The sequence below is a fragment of the Gopherus evgoodei genome, chromosome 8, assembly GCF_007399415.2.
Source record: "Gopherus evgoodei ecotype Sinaloan lineage chromosome 8, rGopEvg1_v1.p, whole genome shotgun sequence".
Classification (NCBI taxonomy): Eukaryota; Metazoa; Chordata; order Testudines; family Testudinidae; genus Gopherus; species Gopherus evgoodei.
Genome location: NC_044329.1, coordinates 66,785,971 through 66,801,898, shown reverse-complemented (window position 1 = coordinate 66,801,898; position 15,928 = coordinate 66,785,971). Strand labels below are relative to the sequence as shown.

The 15,928-nt window shown below is 39.0% G+C and overlaps 1 protein-coding gene across 8 annotated transcripts in view; it reads left to right on the top strand.

The window, feature by feature from the left end:
- KCNT2 (potassium sodium-activated channel subfamily T member 2) overlaps positions 1 to 15,928 on the top strand; it is a 283,250-nt gene that overhangs the window by 233,926 nt on the left and 33,396 nt on the right. For all 8 annotated transcript variants that reach the window (XM_030573508.1, XM_030573507.1, XM_030573506.1 and 5 more), the window contains 3 exons: positions 654 to 765; positions 10,263 to 10,364; positions 13,913 to 13,996. In XM_030573508.1, the coding sequence (XP_030429368.1) occupies positions 654 to 765; positions 10,263 to 10,364; positions 13,913 to 13,996 (298 nt within the window). The remainder of the gene's footprint in view (positions 1 to 653; positions 766 to 10,262; positions 10,365 to 13,912; positions 13,997 to 15,928) is intronic.

The following is a 15,928-nucleotide window of genomic DNA, read 5'->3' as shown; positions in this document are numbered from 1 at the left end:
TGCAGCTCCAATCCAGCATCCCATCCATTAACTCAATGGATAGCAATTTACATGCCTTTTAGATACATGTGTATATATATATATATCTCAAGTCCAGTTCTATGGGCACATCTGATTTACTCAGCAATTTTAGTCACTGCTTTCTGAGCAAGTGTTAATTTCAGCTTTACATTAATAAGTACATTGACAGTTTGTATGGTCTGCAGACATTTACACAACAAGTAAGCAGAGAATTCATGGATGAATAATTGAGTATAACCCTATTTTTAATATACTGGTGGTTTACATTGGATGACTTCCAATGAAAGTGTTGTCATCTTTAAGTGTTTCCTGGGTTTCCTCTCCTTTCATGTAAACTTTTGTCATATTGGAGATTGTGTCATCTGAAATGCTCTAGAAATTGCAGTAAATGTTTATTTTGTTAATGTTTGCAAGCTCCACTTTTGAAAATACATTTACTTCCCCTGAATCTATGGAGAATCTTTTGTGCAGCATTCCTTGCTATTAGTTATGAGTATTCTTGTATCAAAAGCCAGAATTATCTTGCACTTAATTATAAATATGGAGGTACCAATAAGTTTTGCATTATGCTGTACTTTAACAATGAATTATGATCATTGGAGGTGTAACTGTAACATTTCCTTAAAACATAGGTTGTTTTCAAGTCTAAGCATAATCACAGAGCTAACACACCCAGCCAATATGAGATTCATGCAGTTCAGAGCCAAAGACTGCTACTCTCTTGCGCTATCAAAACTGGAAAAGGTAAGGATACCTGTTTTTTATAACTGGGTTAAAGATTACATCAACTTGTTTTACTGGTTTTGTGGTAGGCTAGTCAGAAGAGGTCGAAACAGCCTTGTAGTTATAGGCATACCAGAAAACCTTTTTCTGAAGTCTACCTGAACTTTAATCTGAAATTTGCTTTCTATCTAGTTTCATTTACTTTATAAAACCTAATTTTAGAAGTATTTGATTTATAGGCTGACACTGATATTGTTCGAGGAAACATTAACTGTACCTGTTTAAAAAATATCATCCAATATTCTAAGAGGTTATTAAACAATTAATGTGGAAAACATTTAAAGTGACTTGAAACACTTAAAATATATACACTTGCTTTAATATGCATCCATGTACTAGAATAACTATAATAAAATATATTGTTCTCCAAGTCAATTTAGTGAGACTATAATTCCATATTCCGACAACCCAGGGGTTCTCAAACTTGATTGTACCGCGACCCCCTTCTGACAACAAATATTACTACATGACCCCAGGAGGGAGGACTAAATCCTAAGATTGCCCAAGCCCCATCAGCCCAGATGAGGGAGCCAAAGACAAATTCCAAGGGCTTCAGCCCCAGGCAAGGAGTTTATAACCTGAAGCCCTCTGGCTTTGGCCCTGGGGCTTGGGCTTCAGCTTTGACCTCAGTCCCAAGCCCAGCCAGGCTAATGCCAGCACTGGCAACTCCATTAAAACAGAGTCACAACCCACTTTGGGGTCCTGACGCACACTTTGAGAACTGCTGTGACAATCAGTTGCAAAATCTTGGTATCTGTATTTTGTATTTGCTTTATTTTTTGTAAAAGTTACCCTTTTCTCAGGACCAGTGTCCCAGGGGAAAAATATTATTGGAGATAAAGCTAAAATATTTATCTTCAGTTTTGTTTAGGGTGTGTATCTGGTGAACACAGGGAACAGGGAGGTTAGACAGAAAAATTCTGGACTGCTCAGAACAGCATTTGATTTGCTGAGTCTTGTAGAAAGTATTTTGTCTGCGGCGAGTATTCGGTGTGCTGAGCAAATAACTCATACTGACATTTATTTGGCTAATTTAGCTTCTTTGTGTTCAGTTTTCTGTGATCAGTTTGTGATCCTCAAATTTTCTTTTCTGTCTCACATGAAAAAGAAGATTGCTGAAAGGTATTGGAAAATTCAGGCTACTGTGGTGAAACATTTGGTTAATTTACACGTACATGCAAACAGTTATGACTAAAGGTTGGATACTGAACAGCAATTTAATTAACTTCCTGTCCTAACTCTTTCAGCATAACACATGAGTAGATAAACCATTTTATAAAAATAACATTTCTTGTTTGATGGTTGAGGATGCCTACAGTTGATGCTATTTCCCATTCATTTTACTTTTAACAGTCACAATGGAGCATTTCACAGGTGGTGCTGTAGTTCATTAGACTTTTCAGAACTCCCTTTTGCAAAATGAAATGCTATTAAAACTTGAGTGAAAGTGATCTTATATGGTCAAACACTCAGCTGTTTGCTATTCCCAGGCTAAGCTCCCCATTTTCAGATAGACTTCAAAGGCTGGGTAGTTGCCTTCAGCTAATGCTTATATACACACATGCAAAATTGACTTCATGGCTTAATGGGCTGCTGCTGAAGCAAGAAATCTGATTTGCAGAACTCCATCTGCTGTTGCAGCTGCAACTTTCATTGATATAAAAAAACCCCACAATAACCAAACAATCACAGTTGGCATCAGACAAGGCAAGAGCCTTTTGGCCAGGAGAAAGTAAAACAGATGATGAAATATGTTTAAACCATATGCCTGGAATCAAATCCCATCTCATCTGATTGTCTTCAAACAGGAAAAAGCAAAACAGCCATTTTACGAATCCTTACTAGGACAAATCTTGAAACAAGAGGTAGAAAATACTTGATTGAGGTTTACATCCTAGTTTCCAGTGATTTTCCATTAAACAAACTGAATTTATTTGCTAAAGAGTTTTATACCTACTGATTTATAGGCAATGCATGTTTTCCTTTAATCAGAGAGCCAATACTATTTAAAAATGTATAGGATCATATGTAACCAGCAGATACTCCATTCTTCTCTTTTATCATAAGAAACAAACTGAAATTGGTTGTGAGGGCTAAAAATATACAGGGGAGACCTCTGTATGTTTGAGCTGACTTTTATAAAGATGATGTGCTTTTTCCCCCAAATTCCATTTGGAATGGAGCATATTTCCTCCATTATTTTTTACTACTGTTTGAGTTATAAACACAGATAATTATATCTGAAATAACATGAGCCAGTTAGTTTGCAGTAATGACATATGGGCTGTTTAAAAAAATCCAAATATGGTTAAAGCTACATCTGTACTTCGGTGTCAATTCATTAGCTTCAATGGAGCTGAAATGATATTCATCAGCTGAGAATCTGATCCTATATTTTAAGCTCAGCTCTGTGGAAGAGTTTATCTTTGAATACTTCTCTCTTCCTCTTCATTGCTTTGTATCTTAGAACAAGTTATAAACTTTGTTGCTGTCCTTCACTGTGATTTGTATCCAATAAAAAGTTCCCATTTTCTCCCTTCCCACCTTTCCCATGCTAAAGGTTGTTAGGTCTCCATTATGAAGGGTTGAAGTCTAAACTGATATTAATATTAGGAATTCAGTAAGATGCAAATATATATTCCCCAAAGATTATAAATATGAGACAATCCTTCTGAATTCTATTTTTCTGGGTTCCAGATCAGTCTCAAATGCAAAATGAGCAGTTACCAAGATCGTCAAAACAGAAAGGTCACTTTACTGTTCCTCTCAATATGCCAGTCATTCTGTCAATCCTATAAACTCTTGTATAGCCCCATAGCTATGCCCCCTTCTTGGTTCTTCCATCTTCCTCAGAAGCATGGGTACTTCCCACTGTTGGAATCAGGTTACTGTGCTAGATGGATAAATGGTCTGATCAGATGGAGATTTTTACATTGGGGAAGGGCACATACCTCAAAGTCCAGATCCATCCCTACATCTCTCTATGCCACTGGGTAAGTCTGCACTGGAGATGCTACAATTTCCAGCTTGCTTAGACATACCCACACTAAATCTAAGAAAGCTAGCATGCTAAAAATAGCAATGTAGCCATGGCAGGGCAGGAGGGGCTAGCTGCCAGAGTACATACCTAGAATCTTGGATGGGCTATTACTCTGGGCAGCTAGTCTTTCCCACTGCCTTAGCTGCACCTCTATTTTTAGTGAACTAGCTCAGCTTGGTGCAAGACTGGAATTTACACCTTCCCTCTACAGTGTAGACATACTCATTGACACAATGGCCTGGTCTACACTGAGGGGGGAGTAAATTGATCTAAGATACACAACTTCAGCTATGAGAATATCTTAGATCAACTTAGATTGACTTACTTCACGGTCCTCGCGGCACAGGATCGACGGCCGCTGTTCCGCCGTCGACTCCGCTTCGGCCTCTTGCCTTAGTGGATTTCCGGAGTTGATGGGGAGCGCATTCAGGGATCGATGTAACGTGTCTAGACGAGACGCGATACATCGATCCCCGATGGATCTATCACTACCTGCCAATCTGTTGGGTAGTATAGACATACCCTATGGTCAGCACAGCTCTTTTAACACCATACGAAACCATACTTAAAGAATAATGTCATGACATGAGAGAGAGATAGAGGGGATTTTGTCCAAATATAAACACAGGAGGAACACAAAAAAAATGAGAAGTAAAACATCAAAGAACAAACACTCACTTTCTCAGAGGGAAGCATTGCTGAAGGGTAAGGAAAAGCTGATGGGCATGACCCGCTGTTAGGGAAGCTTCCTAGCTCCCTATGTAAAATACCTAGAGAAAATAGTGATGAAGTGTTTCCAGAGTGAGATAATATAGTGATGAATTGTTTCTCATCTTATAGAAGAGAGCGTCTAACAAAGATTCAGAACTTCCTAGCCTGGAGCACAGAGCCACTGACAGGAGACATGCATGTGGAGGAGACAACTGAAGGCACATTGAACTTGATCCATTAGGGACTCTGCATTTTAACACACAACTTACAGATCTATGAATATTTGTAGTTATACAAACCACGCTCATCCCAGGTTCTTTTCTCATGCCCCTAGATGAACAATGCTTTTCCCATAAATATTTATATTATTCCCTTTCCCATGAAGTACTTCCAAAAGTGTCATTGGAAAAGCTGCTGGGCACCACACTTATTATGAAGCAACTGCTGGTGGCACTCTGATGTCTCTCTGGCTTCTACAGCAGCAGAATTCTCTGGAAAGCCCATGAGCCTGAAGATAAAGCATATCCTAGGCAAGAAATGCCTGAGTGAGCATTTTATTACTCACAAATCTTTTAAGCAAAAGTAAAGAAAAGCAAGCCTGTAATAAGAGGCAGAATAGAGCTGGAATATGAAGGATTTAAAAATAAAGAGAAAAAAAACATACCTACAGCCCCCCTTCCCTGTTTACGAGCACCTGTTTTGAAATAAGCTGGGCAGGAATACCCAAGATCCTCTCCTACTTCTTTTCAAAATTTAAGCATCAGCCAAAAAATATTCCCAAAACATGGCATCTCTTTCCTCCCACCCCACCTTTTTGCTACCAAAACAGAATCCTCTACAAATCATACTGAGCAGATGGAAGGGTACATTTTATTCCTTACATTTGTTTTCTGATAGGACATTGAGTCCAGAGCCTATTTGCTTTGTAATATTTATGGCATAAATATGGAGATATACCTATCTCATAGAACTGGAAGGGAACCTGAAAGGTCATCAAGTCTAGCCCCCTGCCTTCATGATCAGGACCAACTATTGATTTTGCCCCAGATCCCTAAGTGGTCCCCTCAAGGACTGAATTCACAACCCTGGGTTTAGCAAGCCAATGCTCAAACCACTGAGATATCCCTCCCCCTTTCTGAAAAGCTTTATATAGTTTATATAATTTAATTTCATGAAGATTAAAAACCTATATCAAAGTAGTAAATGAAAAAGAATCTTACACTTTAAGCACACACCTATAAGATTTATTTCATACAAAATGAATATGAAATCTCTTCAACTCTATTCCACTATACTAAAGATGGTTATCTAGCAGCATGATCAAATCTATGGGCCTGATCCTCAAAACAATTACATGAGTAGCCCTTATTCTTACCTCAATGATACGATTTGTGAACGGAAGGACTGCTAATGTAAATTTGCAGGATTAAGCCCTATATATTTAATCAGAAACATTCAGCTACTAAAAATGCTTTAGTAGTGTTAAAAAGTGAAGTATCTGAAGATAAATGATTATCATGAATACATCACAGAAGGAGATGATAGAGATGTTCCTGAGAGCAATTTTAGTAATGATTAGGACCACACAGTAAAAGCTTCCAATCCTGGCCAAAACCCAAGCCACATCAAAAGTAGTCTTTGTATGTGAGATTGTGTCACTGTCTTTTTTTCAGTGTTGGAATTTTCAGCTCACACACTCTATTTAGTTCTAATTCTTTTTTTATCCTGAGACTCAAGTCACAAATTAATATATCAAAAAAGATAAAATATCAGAAGTAAACCTGAACCATAAAGGCTAGATTCAAACTTCAAAGAAATCTGGAAGTACTCAAGATAATGTGTTTTTGGTTCAAGCCTGTTATTCAATAGTAACTAAGTATATGACTGGTACTTCAAAAAGTGCTCAGAGGTGGCCTGAATACTTCCATTGAGTTAACAGGAAGCCTTCCACTGATTTCAGTGAGAATACTTGGCCAATGCTAAGTGTGTAGAAAAATGAAGTCCTCATGGCTCGGTAAAGTTTAGCAGGCTTATGTTCTCTCTAATGCCCCTGTTGATGGTTGATCTTGTTCTACAGTGAATTCTCTTCTTGCAACTGGGTGCTCCTGTGAGGTCATGCTTTTGTCCCATCTCTTTTGGAGTAACAAAGTCCAATGTTTTTACAAAAAAGTATTTGATCACAACTCTGGGCCCCCCTGATTCTCATATTTTTCTCTCAGAGGCTTTCAGCACTCCTTATCCCCTTCTCAGGGGCTTTACACCATCTTCTCCAGTAGCTAGTAGGGGAAACCAGACCCCCTTGCAGTAGTTGAAGACAGATGAGCCTGGATTTTAGTCCAGGGATCCTAGACTCATTGCTTCCACCTCCCTGGACTTCTTCCTACCACACTCTGTCAGCAGAATTCTCTCATGGTCTCTAAATTTACCCTTTTCTCATAGCCAGGACTCCCCTCCAGAAATCTCCCAACAAATTCCCAAATTACAGGTACAAATATAAATCCATTTTTGCCCATTCCTTTCTGTTTTTCTATTGAACATTTCACAAGGGTCTCTCCCTAGAAGACCAAATCCAGTCCCATTACAAGGGCTCACTGCCAGAAGTTACTCCACCCCAGTGACTGTTTTATGTCACTCCGAATCTCCTAACAGACTTTGCTACTTAGAAAAAAATTCCAGGGCCAACTTTCTCTGTAGGGATGCTTCTTGACCCCACCAGTCTTCCCCACTTACTTATCACAGAAAGTAACTGCAGACTTTCTCTCTGCAATCACCTTCTAAGTTGTACTTCCCTTCTTTAGAGTCACCTGCTCCTTTCCCCAGCTGGGTTTTATCTTTAATTAAACCTGGCCTACCCTCCAGGTGCAATCAGGTAGCATAATTGGCCTCTCAGACCCATATTAATTCTTTCAGCACCAGAATGAAGCATATACCCCACTACCAAGTACTTCTGCTAATTCTACCTTAAAAGACATTTATACCTAGGCACTAATCTCCCTGTGTACTTTAAATGGTTTTCATAGCTGCTGTGTTTCTAATAATTAAGCTCTTTAAAAGCAGGAATGAACACTAGGCTATGTAATATATTTTAGTACCAATACTTTTCTTGCTCAAAGGCATTTGCCATCTTCTATGAAAAAAAGTCTCAGAGATTTTTTTAATCGTGTTTTACATTTTAATAGAAAAATCTTCATGTGATGGTTAAAACACATGTAGAAAGGATATTCTCTATTAGAACAAGTTGAGTTTTAGAATAGTTTATATAAATCCCTTATGTTTTCATCCATTATATAACACTTCCCCTTAAGGCCAAATCTATTATTTTAAGGCTTAATGTTCTGGCCAAGTATACATAAGGACCAGGGGAGCAGGAGGATGCAGAGTTTTATCTGCATGTTCATTTCCCTTTGACCAATTTCCTTATGGAAGTACTTGAATGTGCATACTAACTGTGTATAGAGCCTAATAACTCTGTCATTAATGGATGAATTCTTGGCCCTGATCATGTGGGGTTAGCAGAGATGGGAGCTACTGAACCTTAATGAGAAGAATACAATTTTTTATTGCGGGGGCAGAGGGAGTTTGATAGTGGGGTAAATGCTCAAGTGACTTGATTAGCTGGGGAGGTCTCTAGGGAGCTAGCATGGACATAACAGACAATTCTGACTGTGGAGCGGGGACCAGTTCAGAGATGCCTTTGCAAGTACATATACTGTGGAAAACACTGAACAAGTGGAGTGGAAGCCAAGACCAGCAGCAGTAGTTGAAGACAGAGGAGCCTCACCTAGCCTACTGTAAAGATGACCTATTGTAGGTTGTTTGGAATAGTCACTATAAAAAATGAAATATTGACAGCTGCAGCTGGGGAGACAGCAATTTTCCATTATAGCCTTTATCTCCCCACACCCCTCCAACATGCTCATTCTTTCCCTTTATGCACCCGAAGAAGTAGAGCACCTGTTAACACTGCTTCCCAGCAGCATGTCACAACAGATGTGCACATTTCCACAGAGTTTGTGTAGTTTGAAACTTCTTCACACCAATGGGCAAAGGAAGCATTTTGCCTCTTCTATACACAATTCTCTGCATGTGGACTGGTGACAGAACTCCTGTAGAAGTTAATATGAGTTTTGCATGTGAAAGAATTGCAAGCTCTGGCAGCCAATAATTTATTGGCTAGTGTAACTGGATAATCAAAAAATGCATGAGTGATCACTAGAGCAATCAATAAATTATCTGTTTGCCTCAAATCTTGGTGGACAGAAAGAGTTACAGTGACACTGATGTTTCATTATTCATACAGCAGATGAACACTAGTCAGCTGGCACTCTGATATATTAGTACCACAGAAACATGTTAGCAATGCTATAATTTTAGGGAAACAGTGGATTATTAGTTGTATTTGGAGGTGGGGATTTTATTTATGTTGCCACTCTTCATTGCTTAATAAACAAATTTAATAAAGATAGTAAATTTGGCATAAAACTCTATATTTTCTTCATTTTAAAAAGAGAAACAACAAAAGTTTAATTTTAATAATGTTGTCAGTCTGCTTTAGCTCAAAAGGAGCCTAGTTTTTAAAAGAAATTCCACTGATGTCATATCTTAAGTGATTTTACTAGATATTTTAAACTGGAAAGAATTTTCCTACTTTGTGACTTTTTTTGACAGTGTTCATACAAATCAACATTTATTCACAATGAAAATGTCAAACAATGAAAAACAGCAGGTGTGACAACACGATGAAAGTCAACATGAGTACATATAAATGACACGTTGGTTCCAACAGACTGCTAGTCTGTATGCAAAAGTGACTCGTTAACTTGGAAGTTTGCAGAGTATCTTTACCACACTGACCCACTGTTCATGACATCTCTAGGATTGAAAGCCTGCATTTCATTTATCACTGATTTCTTGAAAATGCTTCAAACCTGTTAGCTCTCTCCTCTGATAGCTAAGGGAACAAGCAGCAGTAGGACCTAATGTAATTTATCTGAAAGGAAGAGGAAGGAGGGAGGGAAGAGAGATATCACTGTAATGTTTCTGCACTTTTTCTATCTCTATTTCCCTTCCCCAAAGGTATCAAAACAACCGCCTCTGGCCCCATCTAGCTTCCACCTCTTCTTTCCCTGTTCAGCAACCTCCCAACCCCTGCAAGAGAACCCTCTGTTCTTATTTTCTCCTTAGTAGTTCCCTGTACAAGCCTCAGACATCAGAGAAGTGAACTTCCAATAGGGTTTGGTGCCTCCTCACTAGATACAGTAGGCCTGATCTAAAACCCATTGATGGCAACAGAGGGACTCCCATTGACTTCAATTAACTTTGGATCAGGCCCAATATGAGCAGCCCCTGACCTTCCCTCTCTCCCAAAGACTGAATCACTCACAGGATCTAATCAGACAAGCAGATCTGCTAGCATGGACCCATGAGACTCCATGCAGGTGTGGGGATCTCCTCTAGCAGGTTAAGAGCCAGGCAACAAATCTAACAATCAGGCCTTTAATAATTGATCCTGACACCTGTAATTTGCTATGTTTTTGTTTCTATCTGTAAACACAAATGAATGACTACCCAGAGAAAGTAAATTTTATTTTGGTTGCTGCAGTTTGTTCCAAGGAAGCACCGCTGTGACATTATATACTATGTTTTTTAAAAGATAAAAGGAACCTCTGAAATTATTTTAATTTCTTTATTTTTAATCTTTGAACAGAAAGAACGGGAGAAGGGTTCTAATCTGGCATTTATGTTTCGACTGCCTTTTGCTGCTGGAAGGGTTTTCAGCATTAGTATGTTGGACACCCTGCTGTACCAGGTACTGTACATGACAACACCTACTGTTCTCTAACACAAATGCTTTATCACTGCATAGATTTATATTTAGTTGTTACATGAGCCACTTTGTAATGTTTTGTTGTATGCTGGTTGATATGTATTGGGTTATTATTGCTTTATCTTTAATATATGAAAAAACAAACAAAGTTACTTTTAAAGTAGTGCAAGGAAAAGCTTTTTCTTTATAGTATTATAGTTATATAGTTGATTATTAGTAAAATATTAACATTTTAAAGACATTGTTTTAAGCGTGTAACCTTCATAAGATTAGACAGATGATTCTGCAACTAGGGCTTCATATAGTGGTGTACTATGAATGTCCAGGAATCCACCACACAGAACCAGTTGCAGACCTGGGGCCATACAGAGCTAAGTTCTGGCTGCCCCGAATACGGAGTGCACCAGAAAACTCATCAGGAGAGGAACAACTAAAGGCTCATTTACAATACTCAGAAATGTTCCAATCCAATAAAAACAATCCAATTAAAAATAAAAAAAATAAAAAAATGAAAAAAGGGTGTTTCACCAACCTCCATGACAGAGCCACAGCAGGGAATGCCAAGACAGAGCCAAGAGGTCACATGCTTTGGCTGTTAGTGTCTGTTCACTCACTAACCCAACAGTGATCATAATGGAATATGCAAATTGTTCCTGCTAGTCACACTGGAACTTTGCACCTGAAGCTCTTCACTGCCAAAGTGTAAGGGACATTAATAATGCATACTATACGCATGCACCCATCTGGATTATGCCATTTACTATGTAGTTGCCAAGTCTTGACTTGTGTTCTGCTTTACAAAGTCAGATCCTTGTCCCGCAAATGACTGACTTTACTCATCTGAGTAATCCCACGGAAACCAACAGAATGATTCACATGAGTGACGTAACTCATGTGTTTACAGTAACAAGCCCACAATGCTAGACAGTGCTAAACTTAATTACACCAATTAGTACCTAACTCCACATTTCCACTCGGTGTGAGTTGGGATAGGAGAGTCTGGCTCTAACAGAGCAGCCTAAATCAAGTCCACCTGAGGGTGATCAGGCCCCAACTGCTCAGTTTTTCAGAAATTAGTTTGGTTGCACATTCGTTATTACCTCTAACCTTAAACCTAGTTGGAGGGTTTTTTGCCTTTTTTTTTGAAGACGCTTTCCAAAAGAAAATATATAGCATGCAGAGCAACTTCTTGAGGCTACGTATATCTGTCAAACTTTTCAATACAGGAGGCAGGTATTTAGCTACAAAAACAAAAACCCCAACATTTTAAAGCTATTCATCAATTGCTGTACATTTTGGAAATAAATGTATTTACTCACAAGGCAAATTCTAACGCTGCCCCAGGATATGAACACTAAATTTGGTATTATTTTACAAGTGATAGATGAATGAGGACACTCTCTTATGGAAACAGATTTTTGTCATTATTAACTCCTGTCATCCTCAATATTTTATATTTGCTGTTATATGTTATCAGCCAGAATTTTCTTTGTATACAGAACGTTATTACTGGTTGGAATGAGACAATTTACAGTCAATAGAGCAGGTCTGGAATTTTTTGGCAGAAAGTTTTTCATTTGAAAAAATTGATTTGTCCAAGCTCTTCATGTAAACATATCTATTTGATGAAAATTTCATTGGGAAGGTTTCTGAGCTCCAGGATGGGATTTCTGAGGGGAAGGAAGCAACAGCCTAGTGGTGAAGACTCTCACCTGGGATGTGAGAGACTAGGTTCAGGTCTCTATCCCAAATCAGGTTGAGCTTTTTTTTTTTTTTTTTTAAGAGTATGCCAGTTCAGTCTAAACTGATTAAAGGGATGGCGTAGATCAGTGGTTCTCAAACTTTTTTATTCATGGACCACTTGAAAATTGCTGAGAAGGACCACTTAATGATCTTTCCAAATGTTGTTTGTACCATTAGCTAGCTATTGTAAAGTGTTTTGGATAAAAGCGCTATATAAAAAAAAGCTTAATAATAAATGTTTTTTTGTTCTACAAATAAAAGCACACAACTCATTTTAATATCAGTAGTCTTACCTTTCTAATGCAATGGATGTGCCCTCTCTCCTCCGCCATGACAGCCCCCAAGCTGGGGCTGGGAAGGAGGCAGGGGTCTCTCCCTGTCTCCCCCACCTTAGCAGTCCCTCAGCTGGGCTGGGAAAGATTGGGGGGGGACTCTCCCTCTCTCCACCACCATGACAGCCCCCGAGCTGGGGCTGGGAAGAAGGGTTCTGTCTCCCCAGCAGCTGCAGCCCTGGAGCTGGGGAAAGTAGCCTCTTTCTCTGGCCACTGCAACTCTGCACATTCCAAATTCCCCCCACCCCCCTTCTCACCCCATTTCCCCCTCCCACCTACCCCTTATTCCCCCCAAAACCACCACCTCACCTTACATGTGCATCTTCTCCAGGGTCCAGGCAGTGGCTCCACTAATTAGGAGTGGCTCCACTAATTAGGTTGGTGGCCCTTCATTCTCTCGTGTGTGGTCGCCCAGGCGGTCACTTTAGAGGTAACTATCCACAGACCACCTGAATGGAGCTCATGGACCACTGGCGATCTGCAGACCACAGTTGGAGAACCTCTGGTGTAGATAACACTTAGTCCTGCCATGAGTGCAGGGGACTGGACAAGATGCTCTCTCGAGATCCCTTCCAGTTCGATGATTCTGCGATTCTGTGATTCCTAATAAACAAACTAAACCAAAATAAGCCTGGTTTAAATTAAAATAAGAATAGCCACACAGTCTTTTTTACCAGCTTAAAACACACACACACACACCTTAGACCAATACAACTTCTGGGTGTAGATAAACCCTAAGATTAAGCTGCTATAAAAGCTAATTATAGACCCAAGTCTGCAACTTTGACCAACAAGAATATATTGAGTCTATCTTGAACCAACCAAACATACAGCCATCCACTGAAAGCCAATACAGTGTCATGAGGGAAGAGGATTGACGGCTTTCTCTGATCTCTGGCTCCCAATGCACAAGTAGGTAGATGGCACAGAACAGACTTGTTACAACTGAAGGACCATGGATAACCCTCTGCCTCCCTGTAGCCCAGCCTAAAGGGAGAAGTTTAGCTTAGATTCACTCATTTGAAAGTCAGAAGTGACCATTAGATCATCTAGTCTGACCTCTTGTATAACACAGGCTATAGAATTCATTCCTTTACCTCTGCACTGAGCCCAGTAGCTTGTGTGGCAAAGAATCCTGTTTTGATGTGAAGATATCAAGAGACAGAGAATCCATTCCTCCCTGTGGTAGTTTGTTTCAACACCCTACTTTTAAAAAATGCTTTATTTCTAGTTTCAATTTGTCTGATTTTAAATTCCAGCCATTGGTTCTTGTTATGCCTTTCTCTGTTAGATTAAACAGTCCTTAATACCTCGTATTTTCACCAGGAAAAAAATGACCTGTTGTGAATACATATATTTTAGTTCAGAATTCACATATAGTGCTGCTGACCTTGTAATCACCTGCTTATCTGTGCACTTAAACTTTCTTTTCTTTCTCTCTTTCTAATCTTGCAGTCATTTGTGAAGGATTATATGATCTCTATCACAAGACTTCTGCTGGGACTAGATACCACACCAGGATCTGGGTTTCTTTGTTCTGTAAGTTTTGTTTTGTTTTTATTAAAGATGATGAAATGGTGCCATAGAAGGTCCTGTGCCCTCCACAAAATACCACTGCTCTTTTTGTACTGTGGTTCTCTCATGAGAGTAAAGTGAAGGCCATTATTTTCCGTATCTTCAGAGTAAAAGTTCGATAAAATAGGTGGAAAAGTTCACCACTTTGATTACCTGCAAAACAAAACAAACATAAAAAGATATGTAAAGAAAAAAGAAGATAGAGAAAAAAAAACGGCAGATGTTATGCCAGTGTTTGGAATTTAAATAAAGATTTTGAAAAAAACTCTATAGATTGTCTATAATACTCTTTTGTATGGAGTAAAACACCCTTAAACAGAATTTAAAGAATATGAAAGTACTTATTAATGAAAGTTATTGGCTACGGAAAGGCTAAATGTGGCTAGGACTTTATCTTGTGCCATCCCACTCATGTCAAATGAGTTTGCACTGGTGGTAAAATCAGGGCAGAACTGACCCCTAAATATCGGATAAAGATAGAAGGCATAGGTTAGTTGAGTTTCTCATACTGTATTTCCTGCTCCTAGGAAATTAGAGGCTTTATCATATCTATTATTCATCATGCCTGAATCAATTATTCATGAGCGACAAAGCAGCTTCCTTGGACGAAGTGCTGTTATTTCAACCAACAATGAAAGATTGGTACAAAGGGGTTTGATAGTTTTAAAAGGAAAAGGAAATGGCATTCGCTGCCACAGGTGCCATATAAATAATGTATTATATTCAGTCCAGTAGCCTCAAATGTGAAAGACATTGCACAACATGAATAAGTTGAAATTAATTTGCAAATTCTGAGCTTACTATTGGGAGCAGTGATATTGCTCAATAAGTTCAATGTTGGCAGTGTTAATGTCCTATTTCAGAGGATAAGTACATGATCCAAAGATCATTGACGTCAACAAGAATTTCTCCACTGGGCTTTGTATCAGGCCTTCAGGACATCAGTTCTACAATCCCTTCTTTACATGAATGATCCCTGCTGACTTCCACAGGATTAGTCATGCAAGACAAGGTTTACAAGACTGGGCACTAGGAAATGAAAGGCATCCCCTGGTTAACAGTTCTTTAAGTAATTTGTTTCAAAAGTTACATCTATTATTTTAAACATTTTTCCCCCACCAGCTAGTCAACCATTATAACCATGCAAGTTGATGCACAGCATCTTAAATTGAATCACATTGGTTGTATCTCAAATGTCGTCACTTTTTAAGTAGCTCTATCGTAGTAGTTATGGAAGATGTGGAAGAATTTTCAAATTAATTTCACATGACATTCATGCTTAATAGTGCTACTTTGATCTTTCTAACATTCTGGTTGCTGAGACAAGTAAAATAGATTCAATTCTCCTAATGCCACATACTCAATTCTTCTCAATTCAAATTACTCTTTGTGTTCCTCCGTCTCTCCATGACACCATATTTGTGCTGTCAGACATTTTACTTTTCTTTTACTCTAAGACTTAACATGGATGTTAGACAGTCAGTAAAAGAATTACCAAATAATTTTAAAACTGGAAGCTCCTTTCCAAAATACTGAGGCATTTGCTTGGGAAAGTCCCTTAGGAAGGGTGTGACGGGTTGGATCACAGAACCCCCCTTGGGTACAGCCAACTGATGTGCCAAGACTACTTCTGCCCCTGCTTTCCCTGCCCTCCCAGTTTGGGACTTCAGTGCCCTGCTTGGTTTGAGCCAGACCCACTAGCCTGCTGCAAACCCAAACCCATGTCTGAACCATGTTCCCTAACAGCTGTAGGCTTAACTGAAAGCAGGTTAAGAAGTGTATATAAAGCTTATACAGGGTAAACTCATAAATTGTTTGCCCTCTATAATACTGATAGAGAGATATGCACAGCTGTTTGCGTGTCCCCACTAGGTGTTAATACATACTCTGTGTTAA